The sequence below is a fragment of the Macrotis lagotis genome, chromosome 2 (genome assembly GCF_037893015.1).
Source record: "Macrotis lagotis isolate mMagLag1 chromosome 2, bilby.v1.9.chrom.fasta, whole genome shotgun sequence".
In the NCBI taxonomy this organism is placed as follows: Eukaryota; Metazoa; Chordata; class Mammalia; order Peramelemorphia; family Peramelidae; genus Macrotis; species Macrotis lagotis.
The window spans coordinates 80,452,958-80,468,776 of NC_133659.1; the positions used below are offsets into that span (position 1 = coordinate 80,452,958).

Below are 15,819 nucleotides of genomic sequence, written 5' to 3' on the forward strand. Positions count from 1 at the left end.
TGATTTAGAGCATTTTTGTCATAGAAGTATATTGCTTTGAGTTCTTCTAAAAACTGTCTCTTCATATCCTTTGACTACATATATCAATTAGATAAATTTGCCATCTCACAATAATGCAAAGGGAAATGAGCAAAGTTTTTTTTTTTCTCAGTTTTCTGGTTTCCTTCTTTTTGTTTTGGCTACATTCGTTTTATTTGTACAAACCCTTTTTAATTTAATGTAACCAAAATTATTCATTTTATATTTATAAGTTCTCTTTATCTCTTGTTTATTCTTAAATCTGATAGCTAATATGTTTAATGATATATTTCTCTTTATGACTAGGGCAAGCACCAAACCTTACCAATTTTCCCCAGCTAACAGCAATCTCTCTCTCTTGTTGCCTTGAAGTTATTTTTATTTTTTTTTATATCCTTATTTTGATGTGTCATCTTTCCAGAGAGAAAACTTTATTGAGAACCCAGGCTTTCTATTATATCATGATGAAGTATCAGCATAACTCTTTGACTTTGCTAGAGATGCAAATTTTAGTATCCTTAACAAGCTTAAAGTAGGATTTGTTAGATGTGAGAAATTTTGATGAAAACAGTCTTGTTCTTAGTAATGACTGTTTTCCTTGTGTTTATAATCTCTGTCTAAATTTACTAATACACACACACACACACAAAAGTAGAGATTGGACTAGATAATAGCATGGGTTCCTTCTAACTCAAAAATCCATATCCCTTTTGTAATAGTTTCCAGAATGTTTTCAGGAATCTGTTTCAAGTTGACTGGTATTTAGATTGGGAATCTGCCTGCTATCCTGATTTGAAAATTGAACATTTGAATACCCAGAGTTCTGGGCATTTCTCCTGTGTTCCAGGAACTTTCAAAGATCACAGTCATTTGCTCAGATAGTCTATACTATCTTAGTATGAAGCTTTTGTGAGTTTGATGTTTTAAACACTTTGAAAGACATCTAGGTACTCTCTTGTTATTTCTTTATATTGGTTTTTAATTCCTTGTTATTTTTTTCCTTTGTCCTTTCCAAGTTAGAAGATCATATATGTAATCGACCCCTCCCCCAACTGAATCAAAAAAATAGAAAAGGAGAGAAGGAATATTACAGAGAAAGGAAGACTTCATAATACATGTACATTGTTCAGCAACACAAATCCCCACATTAGTCATGCCAGAAAATGTATGCTCATTTCTTTCATTTTAAGTTCATCACCTATCTTGCAGAAGACAAAATGGTCTTGTATTATCATTAGTCTTTTGAGCTTATCACTACACTGATCCGAGTTCTGAAATTTTTTAAAGTTAATTTTCTCTATAATGTCATTGTTTAAGTTATTATTCTAGGTCTACTCATTTCTTTCTATGATGGTTCATATAGATTCCTTTGAAAACATCCATTTCATTATTTCTTACTGGCATCGAAATATTTCATTATATCTGTATGCCATTTTTATTTAGCAATTCCTCAATTGGAATTTAGTTTCCATTTTGGGGCTTCTATGATAGGAGCTGTTCTAAATATTTTTTGTATATCTATGTCCTTTTCTTTTTTTATTTGATTTCTTTGGGAATGTAAGCCTAATAGTATAACTAAGGTTAAAGTATATGTGAACATACAGTTTGGTAACTTTCTGAGTATACTTCCAAACTACTTTCCAGAATGGACTAGATCAATTCAAAGTTTTGTACACAAAGGTGCCTGTTTTCCCATAAATTCTCTAGGAGTTGTCATTTTCTTCTATTATTTTTGTCATTCTAATGGGTATAAGATGTAATCTCATACAGATATAAGAGAATGTTTTTATGTTTGTCAGAAAGTTAGACTTATTTTTCATTTTTAAATTGCTTCTTATCCTTTGACCATTTATTAGAGAATGACTCTTACTCTTATAAATTTGAACCAGTTCCTTATATTTATTCAATATGAGACTTTTATCATAGAAACTTGTTGTGGTGAAAGGATTTTTCCCCCTTTCCCCCTTTTCCCCCTTTGATTTGTTTTTGCAAAAACTTAAAACAGGGCAGCTAGGTGGTGTAGTGGATAAAGCACCAGCCCTGGAGTCAGGAGTACCTGGGTTCAAATCCGGTCTCAGACACTTAATAATTAGCTAGCTGTGTGGCCTTGGGCAAGCCACTTAACCCTGTTTGCCTTGCAAAAAACTAAAAAAAAAAGTGATCATAGTATACTTTGGTGGCCTACATTCAGACTCAAAAGTTTTTTCCCTCTGGATTTAGATGGCATTTTCTGTCATAAATCTTTTTGAATTGTTCTTGGTTACTGAACTGCTGAGAGGAGCTAAGTCCATCATATTAATCATAATATGTGCAATGTTCTCCTAGTTCTGCTCACTTTACTCATTGTTTCATGCAAGTCTTTTTTGAAGTCTGACCACTCATGATTTCCCAAACAGTAGTGTTCCATCACATTCATATACCACAATTTGTTCAGCCATTCCCCGATTGATGGGCATCCCCTTAATTTCCAGTTGCCACAGCTGAAAGTGCTGCTATAAATATTTTTGTACATATGGATTCTTGTCCCTTTTTTTATTTCTTTGTGGCTGACGTAATGGTGGTATTGTTGGATCATAGGGTCTGCACAGTTTTATTCCTCTTTCAGCAGTTTCAAATTGCTCTCCAGAGTGGTTAGATCAGTTCATTATTCCCCAGTAGTGCCATAGTGTCCACATTTCCCATATCCCTTTCAACATTTAACCCTTTCTTGTCATTTTAACCAATTTGATAGGTGTGAGGTGGTATTTCAGAGTGGTTTTAATTTGCATTTGCTTAATCACTCATGACTTAAAGCAGTTTTTCATGAGAATTTGAATTTCTTCCTCTGCAAATTGCCTGTCCATACCCTTTGACCATTTATCAATTTGGGGAATGTCTTATAATTTTACAAATTTGACTGATTTCTCTGTATATTTTGGAAATGTGTCCTTTATCAGAAAAACTAGCTGTGAACATTTCTATTTTTTTCTAGCTTTTCTTTTACAAACTGTAAATGTCATGGTTACTTTACTGTTCTTGTACCTTTGAAGAACAAAATTATGATAAAGGCACATTAGCAATTTATTAGCAGTCTATCTCTACTTCCTCCTCACCCACTCACTTCTCAGTCCCTTGCAATCTGACTTCCACCCTTCGTATTTGAAAGAAAGCTTACCAATAATCTCTTAGCTGCTGAATGCAATTTTTCTTTGTCCTCATACCCCTTGACCTCTGTCTTAATCTCCTAAATAATTTTTTCTTTTTGCTTCTGACATTTTTCTCTTTTGGTCCTTCTATTTTTCTTGTCATTCCTTTTCAGTTTTTTGTTTTGCTTTGTTTAGCTTTTGCTGGTTCATTGTCTCCTGCTTTTTAGGTTACTTTCCTTTAAGACTGTTCTATTCTCATTTTATTCTCATCCTTTTTAGCTTCTATAGGTTCAATTTTCAGCTTTATGTAAATGATTCTGAAACCCACTTTTGAACTCACTTCTATATTGGGAAATGCCTTTTGAGTATTTCTCAGTGGGGGCCACTGGCATTTTGAACTCAAGATATCCAAAATCAATCTCACCCTTTTTTCTCTACATCTACTTTTCTATGAACTGTTTGATTTTTGCCTAGGGTGCGCTATCATCCTTCCATTTATCCAAGTTAATAACCTTGGACTTATTCTGTATTCTTTCATTTCCCTTCCCACATTGTCTGACATACTTCTGTAACTTCTTTCTTCTGGACTGTTGTAATTTCCTTCTAATTGGCACGAGACTTATCAGATAACTTACTCAAATGAAATAATATATGTTAAGAAAGCTCTATGTGAACGTTAAAGTGCTATTCTAATGTCATCTCCTACTACTATTTTTGATTGCCACAATGATATATAGTTGGTCCTGTTCTATTTCTTGTTAGTGACTTAGGTAAAAGCATACTCATCAAATTTACAATTGATGCCAGGCTCAGGCTGAATTAAATAAGATAAAGTTCAATAAAGGTAGATGTAATTCTCCCTTTTGTGTCCAAAAAAGCACCTTTGCCAAATACAGGATTGGGATTGAGAGAAGGCATTAATATAGAGTAATCTGTATGAAAAAAATCTGGGGGTTTTATTGAAGTGCAAGTTCCACATGAGGGGATAGTCCTGCACTTTTCCGAGGTCAGATCTCCACTGTAGTGTTATATTTGGTGACATTTAACAAACTACAGAGAGTTCAGAAAAGGGCAGTCAAGATGTTGGGGGGGGGGACCTTGAGTCCATGTCATATAAAGAGAAATTGAAGAAACTTATATTGTTTACCCTAGAGAGGAGAAGATAGAAGATAATATCTAAAGACTTAGATCTAAGAGGGATTAGAGTTCTCTGTTTGGCCCTAGGGGGCAGAATCTGCAGTAAATAGATGGAATTTGCAAAGATGCAAATTTATATCAGGAAAAATTTGTTAACAGAACTGTCCAAAGGTTAAATTTCCTTCCTGGGGAAGTGAGGGAGGAGTTTCCCTTTATTGCAGGGATACCTACCTGATTTCATGAAGTTCTATAAAAATTTTACATATTTTGATAATTATATTCTAATATAATCAATTTTCTTTGTAATACTTAGTATACTTTTAAAATCATTATTCTGAGAAAAGGAGTCCCTAGGCTTTACCAGAATGCCAAGGGGTCCAAGGCACAACAAAGTTAAACTCTTGCACTGTTAGATATTTTCAGGCAGAGATTGGATAATGTCTTGTTCTGGATGGTATAGGAAGGGATTCATTTGGGGTATGCGCTAGACTAGATGGGGCCTCTCAGATGCTTTCTACCTATAAAATTCTTTCATGTTTCATCTACCTTATATTCTCTGTGAAAATTAAACAGAATATGTACAGTCTTACCTTGACTTGGTATAGTTTCTTGTTTGCCAACCCTCCTTTCCCCCCACATGCCCATCAACCCTAAGTTTTATCATACTATCTTTTGTTTCCAGTTTAGAGAGTACCATGTGGGATAGAAAAAGTTTTTTTTCTGTACACCAAATATATAATACATAAAAATGTCATAAAGGTATATACATATACAAAATACCTTTCCTTTTGTTTCTTTTCTTAGCACGGATGTCTTTCAAAGTTTGGATTCCAACAGTACATTGAGCACTCCAAAGATTGCAACATTTGAAGAGGCCTTTATGTATCTTCAGAAGTTGATGGTGGCTGTGAAAGATGTTCTAGCTGGAATTCAGAGGTAATTAAAAGTAGTAAACCCCTTTTAGTATTGAGCTGTCAACTGTACAGTGATTGCCACACTTTGGAATTAATATTTGTGTAAATTTTTTTTTTAATTTTGAGATGTCATTAAAGTAGAATAATTAATTGAAAAATAATAGTATATCCTCTGATTGAGTTGTTGGAGATTCATTTTCTGTGTGACGTAGATAATATTGGGAAATACCTAGGATATTTAAAGATGAAAAATAAACACTGTCCTCAAGAAATTTAGGTAGAAGGAGGTGAAATGTGGTAGAAGTGTGTACAAAATAATTATAATACAAGATAGAATGAGGTAGCTACAGAAGATAGATGTAGACATAATGCTTTATTGGTGTTAAATAGGACAAAGTGAGGTAATTAAATGTAACTTATAAATATTATAGATTTTTATATTTTTAAAAAAGTTTTAATATGCAATGTCTTTTTGATGCAATCACTTGATTTGGCTTTAGGTTCACAAAATTTTGACATGTATTTAATTCTTCATCCTGAAATCATAATTTTTGTGGTATTGAACATTAAGTAAATCTTTGACAAAATATTCTATTATTCCAAATCTCATACTCATTATAACCCACAGGTTTTCAGTGAGATTTAAATCCTACACCATTGAAAACATGTAGAGGTTTAAATAAGGTAGTAGCAGCATGGGATAGTTAATAGTTAGCTTCTGAGTCAGGAAGCCCTAAGTTTTAGTCTTTATTGTTCATGTGACCCTATGGGAGTTAATTTAATCTTTCAGTGTCCCTAGGAAATTCACTACTACTAAAAGTTGTAGAGAAGGTGCCAGTCTGCAATAGTAGAAGGTATTTTCTCATCTAGAAATTCCCTATACTAATGAAGTCACAGGTCCAGTTCCTCCTACTCATCCTCACTGTCCCTTAATTAGGTTAGTTCCTAGGCCTTTGTAGCATGTTTATTTCTTATCTCTTGTATATATTTCATAATCTTTTGTGAAGTGTGGCATGATACAAGGCCAAGTTGTATATTCTTTCTCCAAAAACTTTTGAATTTGTGTAATTCCAAAACAATTCCTTTTCTTAGCATACCAATATATTTATCAGAGTTCATTATTCCCTTAATACAAAAAAAAATTTCTAGGTTAAATCATAGTAAAAGAAATAGCCAGAGCATATTTAGTGGATCTTTTATAGTCTAATAAAGATGCTTAAATTTCATGAATGAAAACATAAATTTCATCAGTAGCTTTCTTTCCAGCTCTAAATCTCATTTGATATTGATGTTCTTAGTTAGATTAGAACTAACTTGTCAGAGTTGAATTTATTTTCTATGAATTTATCTTTTAGTATTATCAAGTTTCCCAGATTTTCTCAAATGTCCTACAGTTTTTGCCTCCTTAATCTAGACATATATATATCCATATCCATATCCATGACTCTGATTATGCTTGCCCTAACCCACAGGAAAAATACTTCCAAAACATTAACCTTTGCTTGTTATCTTTTACTCTATGGCATAAATAGAAATTTATTAAATTAACTTTTCTAGTAATACTCACTTTATTCACTAACCAGTTTTCATTATTGAGTATGTTATTTTCTTTCTATGATCTTGCTGATTTAGAAATTTACAAGAATCCAAAAGAATAACAAAATTTTGTAAGCACTATTATAATCTGGTAATATCTTTGTAGCTTAATATTATGTGTATTTATCTTGTGGCTCTAAAGAGAAGTAGTTCTGCTTGCCCATATTCTTTTTGATAAAATGTAACAATTTTCTGATCTGATGTTCTGTATATGAACTTTTAGAAAAAGGATCATTTTCCCCTAATTTTTTTTTTTGGAAGATAAGAAAACAATGAGTTTAGGACATGCTGCATTTTGACTTGAATTTCTAACCCAATCAGCATCCTTTGTGTGTGTGGGAGTTATATTTACTTTGACAACATGAATATTGTAGTAATGTTTTTCATGGCTAAACATTTTTACCCACAGCAAGTAATTTTTTTTTCAGTGAGGGAAAATGGAGTAGGAGCAAGGGAGAGAATTTAGAACTCTTGGTTTTGAAAGTAAATGTTGAAACTTGTTTTTTTCATGAAGCTGAGGGGAAAAAATTTTTAAAAATTAAAATTTTAAAAAGGCCTCAGTTGAGTTTTGATAACAGTCATCTGTAATGAACCTAATCAGTAAGATTTTATGACTCATTGTCCACATTCATTGAATCACAGAATTTCAAAGTTATTAGGGATCTGGATTATTAGTTCAACCCGTCAGTCGCAGTCAGCTTTTTATAAAACCACCTACCAATGGCAGGCAGTATGCTAACTCTTGTGGATTCCAGAATTAGTTTACAGTCTAATAAAAGAGAACCTATCTTTCATTTTCTCTACTACATACTGGACAAGTGCTTAAAGAACTCTTGTTGAGAGGAACCTCCTATTTCCAAAGACAGTGTCCAACCCCCCACTTTAGGATAGTTATGTTTGTGGGCACCAAGTCTAAATCTCCTTCTGGAGCTTCCACCCGCTGCTCTTATTTTTGTCTGACCCTAAAAAGAGCAAATATAATACAACTTCCCAATGACAGTTCCTTTATATGTCAAGATAATTGTAATGTATTTAGGCTAAAAACCCACTCTTTTTACTTATCTTTATTGTTACCTCACCTGAAAGACCCTTTTATAAAAGGAACCTGCGTGCTATGTCAACACAGGACTACCCACTATGGGCCTGGCCCTAGTTGTGGTCCTGGGGTCATAACTGTAGATAATGAAATGCTTCCCCCTAAGGAGTTTACCTTTTGGGTCCTAAAATGAAGAGCAGTGCAACTCAGAATGAGTAATACTGCAGGGACTCTTCATCCTACTATATGTAAACTGTGACTTTCCTAGGACATCCAGAGAAAGATCTTGACTACTTTATCACATTTTTGTCTGTAAATGAACTTTCATTTATTGTAAACTCCCATGTCTTTTTCAAAGGAACTTTTCCCCAATCATTCCTCTCCTGACATCATAGACTTGTAAGACTGATTTTTTTAAAAAGAGTTATCCCTGAGGCGGCTAGGTGGCGCAGTGGATAAAGCACTGGCCCTGGAGTCAGGAGTATCTGGGTTCAAATCCGGTCTCAAACACTTAATAATTACCTAGCTGTGTGGCCTTGGGCAAGCCACTTAACCCCATTTGCCTTCCAAAAACCTAAAAAAACAAACAAACAAATAAAAAGAGTTATCCCTAATAACATTTCATCTGAGTATTTGACCCAGGATTCTTGCTTCTTAGATCCTGACTGATCTAGTTTATTGTCTGTTCTGACTTATTTTGAGTTATCTGTTTGATAAGCTTGCCATCTGTGTATTGATACAAATCATAATGGAAATGTTCAATAGAGCCAAAGCATAGATTCCTGGAACTCTTCATTACAGCCAGACCTCCTTCCTAGTTGGCAATACATTCCAATTTAGTTTCTTTCCTTGGCTCTAACAAAAAGAGCTGTTATAAATATTCTTGTACATGTGACCTTTTTTCTCCTTTTTTTCATCTCTTTGGGGTAAAGGCAATTGGTATTACTGGGTCAAAAACTTTTGTAAATGTGTTGGTAAATGTTAATAACTATGAAAAAAATGTGCACACAACACACTTCTTTTTTTAATATATTACTTTAAGAATTAAACAAAGCAGAAAATAAAATCCTGATTTGTAGCAATTTCACAATTTCTAAGGTGTAAATTCTCATAATTGGTAAAATGGTGACCATAATTCTAAACTTCTTTTCTGAGTGATTAGAAAAATTCACAGCTTCATTGATAGTGCTTTAGTGGGTCTGTTTTCCCCCAACCCCTCCAACAACGGTACTCTACTTTCTTTTTTGGGGGGGGGAGGGTCAGCTTTGCAAATTGATGGGTAGTAGAACCATAGAATTGCTTTGACTTTAGTTTTCTTAAAATATAATTGATTTGGAACTTTTTTTTCTTATGGTTGTTGGTAGCTTGAATTTCTTCCTTTGAAAGTTGCCATTTTGTTTTCTTTGCCATTTTGTGTGTGTGTGTGTTAGATTTATCTCATACTGAAAAGAGAGGGTACATTGAGGTCCCTCACTAATCTAGTTTTATTTTTTTCTGCCTGCAGTTTAATTGACTTTTTTTCCTAAAGTAAATGTTTTCCTTAAATATTTATTTGCTGTTATTTGGTTCATATAGATGTCTGTAGTTGAGTAGTGGATGCATTTAGATATGGAAGATAGCAAGACAAAGAGACGTCCTTTGTGAGAGATTAAATGTGCTAGTTTGACTTGACCATAGTGCACATGAAACAGAATATGTTTCAAAGTTGTAAAGATCTGTTGGACTTAAGTTGTGAGAAAGGCTTTATAGTATTTTATATTTTGAGAGGCATTAAGAAGCCACTAGTAGTAGAGTAGTAGAGTGATCTGACCAGACCTGTGCTTTTGTCAAAGGTAGATTACAATAGAGACATGGGACAGGGAGACAAATGTGAAAGGAACATTTCAATGGAGAAGAGTCATACTCCGGGAAGACACATTAGGAACCTATTGCAGTAGTCCAGGTAAGAAGTGATTAAAGCCTGAAAGAAGTAGAGAGAAAGGGAGAAAAACAATAAAAAAAAAAAGGTGTGGAAGTATAGATGATGTGCTTGGGCAACTGATAGGATATATTTGGGTAGGAGAATGAAGATTGGAGGATAACAAGGTTGTGACCCCGAGTGACTGGAATGATGCTTTTTACTTCATTTGGCTGGTTTCAAATAAATTTGATGAAAGGATCATATAGAGTATGTAAGAATAGGTGTTTTGGGAAAGCCTTAAGTTTTCCTTTGCCTGAATAAAATCATCTTATAAATGATAGTTTTACCTGATAGTTCATAGAAGGAAGTAGGTTTTCCTTTATCACCAACAGTCTTGTATTCACTGAGCACCTACCTTATGTTAAATGCTCCAAGGATACAAAAGAAGTATACAAGAAATTGTTGCTTAGTAGAATTCTTTCAGCTGCTCTGAATTTTCAGTTACTTTTTTTGTTTACTGAAAAATGCTAGGGTCATAGGCAGTCAGTTCAAGAATCAGCCTGCTTGTTATTGAAATGTTAACTATAACTATCAGTCTTGTACATGCTGCCTATATAGATGTGGTGTTTTGAAGAGAATTAGCAGGTATGATTTTTATCTCAGATTAATCATAATCACCTCACTCAGAGTATAGGATGGGGGTAAAGAATGACACATGAATTTTTAAAAATTATGAATTGAATAACTTAGAAAAAATTTGAATTACTGATATGTGCACTGCACTGACTTAGTTGATTTAGCTTCTGCTTTTAAGGAATTTAAAAAATAACAATGAGGTGGCATATAATGACCAAGTGTATATTAACATTTGATACAAATTCATTTGATGTTTATGGATCCATTTGTAGCTAACATAAAAAATAATTACTATATCTGATGAATGACTGTCTGCAAACTTGTACAATTGTAGCATCTTAAAGCTTTGGAATTGTAGTTGACTAATAGGGTCAAGTCAGAATTTAAGTGGGTGTTTTTTTCTCTTTGATCTGCCAGTAGAGGGCAATATGAATAAAGAAGTAAAAGATTGCTGATTTCATAAAAAGGTTATGTAATCAGCTACTGTAATTGTCAGGCTACTTTTGTTTTAACCATCAGTCAAGAAGTATTTAAATTAATATATTATGGGAGTCACAAATTATTATTATGCATGTACTTTAAATTCTTTAATAAACTGAATCATGCTGCATAATTTATCAAAAGCCAAATATATTTTCATGAAGATAGGTTGATTTTTATAAATTTGCAAATACTGAGAAGTGAATTTGGCATTTGTAATAATTATAAATATTTAAGAATTTAATGTTATTAGAATAGGGGTGCTATTATCTTAAAATGTAGTAAATCATGTGAACCCTTTACTTAAAGTAGAAGAAAATGAAGAACAAAAGCAACCAAATCATTTAACTAAAGATCAGAATAAATTTGTTCCTTAAAACAAAAAGCAGTAATAGTTTTGAGCAGGCTATAGGTAAGAGTTTGCTGGACAAAAGATAAAAATAGGTCCAGATTTTCCATTTTCCCCTCTTTTGCCAAATTAATACATTTATAAATTCTCTCCCTCCCTCTCACCTTTTATGCTAAGTATATATAAGAGCAACTGTACTCTTACTAGTGGTTCTTTTATCTGAAAATCAGAGAAGAGGCGAGGTTCTTCCCATGAAAACTTTGATATTCTCTTTCATTTGTCTGATAGGAACAGAGTATGTCTGTCCTTAGGAATAGTGCAGAAGACTCAACTTTCCAAATTGGCACATATGGAACGGTAGAACTGTTGAGGCATTTAGATGAGATTTTTCTCTTTTTTTTTTGAAAGATTGGTTTAGGATTTCATAAAAAAAAAAATAGATGTTAGCATTATCTTTAGTTTTCATTTTGTAGATCAGTTAAATCTTTATTTTAAGTATCTTATTTAGGATCATTATCTTTTTTCTATGATATGAAGTAGACTTATTATAAAGTAGATTTGTTTTTAAGTCACCTAAAATTTTAATTACTTTTCAAATTATATATTATAAAAATAATTATAGAAGATTTTTTTAATTTAAAAAAATTTTTTGCCTCAATATCCATGGTGAAATTGATCTAGAGTTTTCTTTGTTTTTACTGTCTTTGGTTTAGGTATCAAAATCATATTTGTGACTTTAAAGGAATTGGTAGGATTCTTCTCCCTGATTTTTCAAATAGTAAAATGGTTCTCAGATTAATTGTTTGTTATATGTATGATAGAATTTGCTCATAAATTCATCTGTTCTTGGAAATTTTTTATTAGTGAACTCTATCATGGGTTCTTTTTTGAAGATGGGGTTTAAGTATTCTATTTATTCTTTTAATCTGTACAGTTTATGTTTTTGTAAATATTCATCCTATTTCATAATTGAGCAAAATAACTTTTAATTATTTAGTTTTATCTTCATTGGTTGTGAATTCATTCTTTTCATTTTTGATACTTATAATTTGGTTTACTCCTTTCACTTTTTAAAAATTAAGTTAACCAATTTATATATTTTATTTTTTATGCTATAAAATCAGTTCCTATTTTTAGTCAATTTTTAAAAACTTTCAAGTTTATTAATTGCTCCTTTGATTTTCAGGATTTCCATTTTGATGTTTTTGGTGTTTAATTGGGGATTTAAAATTTGTTCTACTTTTTTCTTTTAGTTGCATACCCAGTTTATTGATCTCTTTATTATCTCTTATATAAGTGTATGAGAGTTATATTTTTGTATGGTGACACATAGTTGCCATTTCCTTCTTCATTGGATCATCTTTTATTACCTCTCCACCATGATCTATTTTTCTTGGGTAAGCCTATAGCATGGCATTGTTTCATTGTATACCCTTTTGTATGCCCTTTTGCTGTATAACAAAGCAATGATTCAAGAGGAATGAGAGCTATATGAGTATAGAATGATAAGTAGACTAAGAACTCTGGAGAAAAGATTATAAATTGGTTAAAATAAAGTGGAAAAACCATACTTGAGTAAACCTCATTGTTTGAGATTTGAGGTTTGAGAGGAATAAAAAGAAATAACAATGTGAAAATAGAATTCATTATTTATAAATAAATAGCATTGAAGATAATTTTTCATTATCTTAATTATAAAAGGTATATGAAGAACAACCCCCCCCCAAACAAACAAACTAAAAAACCAGAAAAGCATGATAGAATATAATAGAGGGGAAATAGTTCATAGGCATTATCCTGAATGTGAAAGGGATAAGCTTACCTCTACAGTGGAAGAGTACAGCAGCTTGGATTAGAAAGTAGAATGCGACAGTGCATTGTTCTTTTTTTTAAAAAACCACACAAATTTTGTAACATTGACAGAATTAAAATGATTAATTTATTTTGCTTCAGATGAATTTAATAAAAAACATTTAACAGTCATATTGGGCAACAGTACAGATAAAGATGGCTAGAAGAAATAAACAGGAAAACCACATGATGCTTAAATGGCACTGTAGGCAATGATATAATATCAATGTTTAGGGTATAAGCACAAAACATTATATCATCAAAGTACTTAAAAGAAAAATAATAATTTTACATAAACTAGACAATAAAACTGTGATTATGATATATTGGGGACCTTAAATCAACACTTTGATTTTGGGAAAAGTTATGATCAGTTGCTTTTTTACTCCAATCACCATTATTATGACTCCTCTGACCAGAAACATCCCTCCCTAGCCACCACTACTGTCTTTATATTGTCATTCACATTTTAGATTATTTTTCCAAGTGATAAGTTAGGTTATGGGTATGAGAATAGCTTGCTGTCAAGATGATTAGGGAAGAGCTGAGTGACATCTAGTTTGGTCTAAAAATAGTAACCAGGGACCCTAGCAGTATATCACTTGAGTGCCAGGCTTCTGGTGAAATCAGGAATACTGAAATATGGCATAAACATGGGTGAGCAATGAAATGAAAATGAAAAAAATGAGAATTCACAACAAATGAAGACATGAAAGAATTTATTAGAAACTTTTATAGTTTCATATCAACAGAAATTAGATACATGAATTATAAAAATACTTCAATTAAGAGGCTAAGAGAACATTTTTATAACCCAATTCTAACAAGAGAAATTATACAAGGCATAAATGAATTTCCCTTGCCAAAATCCCCAGGATCATGTATTTAAAGGGAATCCTGTAAAATGTTCAAAGAGCAGTTAATTCTAGTATTTACATGAATTGTTTGCAAAAATAAGAGATCATACCATCTTTCTTGTGTGATACAAAAATAGTTTTAATGCTTAAACAGAAGGAGAGAAAACAGAAAGGAAACCATAGATTAATATTTCTAATGAATATCAATGTAAAATTATTCAAATTTAATATTAGTTAAGTCTTTCTTTGCATATTAAAGAGTTTTTGCACTGTGAACACCTAGAATTTGTACCACAAATGCATATTTGTGTTTTCTTTTTCCTAGTATTAACATAATAGTTCTCATTAATAAAAAGTAGTAAAAATAATAAAATCATGCTTTGACAAACTAATCCTCATTGTTATTAAAAGATTAAAAAAATAAAAATAGGGCAGCTAGGTGACGCAGTGGATAGAGAGAGCACTGGCCCTGGAGTCAGGAGAACCTGAGTTCAAATGCAGCCTCAGACACTTAATAATTACCTAGCTGTGTGGCCTTGGGCAAGCCACTTAACCCCATTTGCCTTGCAAAAATCTAAAAAATTAAAAAATAAAAAATATAAATATAGCAATTTTTTTCCTTCATATGGTGAATAGTATCTCTCTTAATATCAGCAGCTACATAGAGCCCTTTCCAACAAGATTGTGGTAAAACAGGTATCCTTGTTTTTTGATAGAATCTTAGAAATGCTAGCTACACAGTAAAATTAGAAAAATGAATTTGAGGGAGTAAGAAGGAAAACAAAAGTACCATTTTTTTTTTTTTTTGCAGATGATATGGTTTCCTTGTTTGCTGCTGCTGTTCAGTCATGCCCAGTTCTTCATGACTCTTGACTACCTTATAGGACTCTTTAGATACACCTAAATTTTAATTTCTTCAAGGGTATAAGAAAATAAACACACAAAATTATCAGCCTTTCTATATATTCCTAAGAAAAACCAGCTGAAAGAGTAATTCCATTCAGAATAATCATATAATGTATAAAATATTTGGGAGTCTACCTTCCAAGACACAAGTAGAAATTATATGACCAAACCTATAGAACACCACTAGAATAGACCTGGAGAGCTATTAATTAATTGTTCATGGTTATACCACGTCATTATAATAAAAATGAGGTAATTTTACTTCATTTTACTTATTTAATGCCATGCTAATCAAAATACTCAAGTGTTACTTTGTAGTGAACTAGAAAAAAAAAGTATAAAATTCATCTGAAAAACAAAAGGGATTGGAAAGTTATGATAGTGATATTAAAAAAGAAGAGGAATAAAATAACATTAAGAAAATATTTTTTAAAAAATTACAAAAGAGGGGGCAGCTAGGTGGTGCAGTAGATAAAGCACCAGCCCTGGAGTCAGGAGTACCTGGGTTCAAATCTGGTCTCAGACACTTAATAATTACCTAGCTGTGTGACCTTGGGCAAGCCACTTTTTTTTTGCCTTGCAAAAAAACCTAAAAAAAAATTACAAAAGAGCAGAAAAATTCAGAGAAAGCTATATGTAGGACAGTTCTAATTGGATCTAACATATTGAATTGTTTAAGTAATTTTTTAAAAGCCCAAGCTTTATATAATGAGATTTATATGTCATATGCAATTCTTTTTTTTCTGCTCTTTGAATTTAGAAATTTGTTTGATTATTTGTCAAATTCCAAATAAGAAAATGAAAAGGAAACACATGCATAAGATGGAAATGAAGGCATAAATACAAGAACATAAGAGGAAAGGAAATACTTTACATTTTATAAAGTGCTTTACAATTTGCAATCATTTTTTTGCCTTTCTTTGTATCCTCCAGTAGCTAGCATAGTGTCTGATCACAGTAGCTACTTAATAAAATCTTACAGACTTGTTCCTTGTAATAATTCTTTGAGGTTAA

General features: G+C 32.2%; 1 protein-coding gene across 7 annotated transcripts in view; it reads left to right on the forward strand.

Moving 5' to 3' along the window:
• Nucleotides 1–15,819, forward strand: part of SWT1 (SWT1 RNA endoribonuclease homolog) — a 137,567-nt gene that overhangs the window by 68,470 nt on the left and 53,278 nt on the right. For all 7 annotated transcript variants that reach the window (XM_074222225.1, XM_074222224.1, XM_074222228.1 and 4 more), the window contains exon 16: nucleotides 5,085–5,216. In XM_074222225.1, the coding sequence (XP_074078326.1) occupies nucleotides 5,085–5,216 (132 nt within the window). The remainder of the gene's footprint in view (nucleotides 1–5,084; nucleotides 5,217–15,819) is intronic.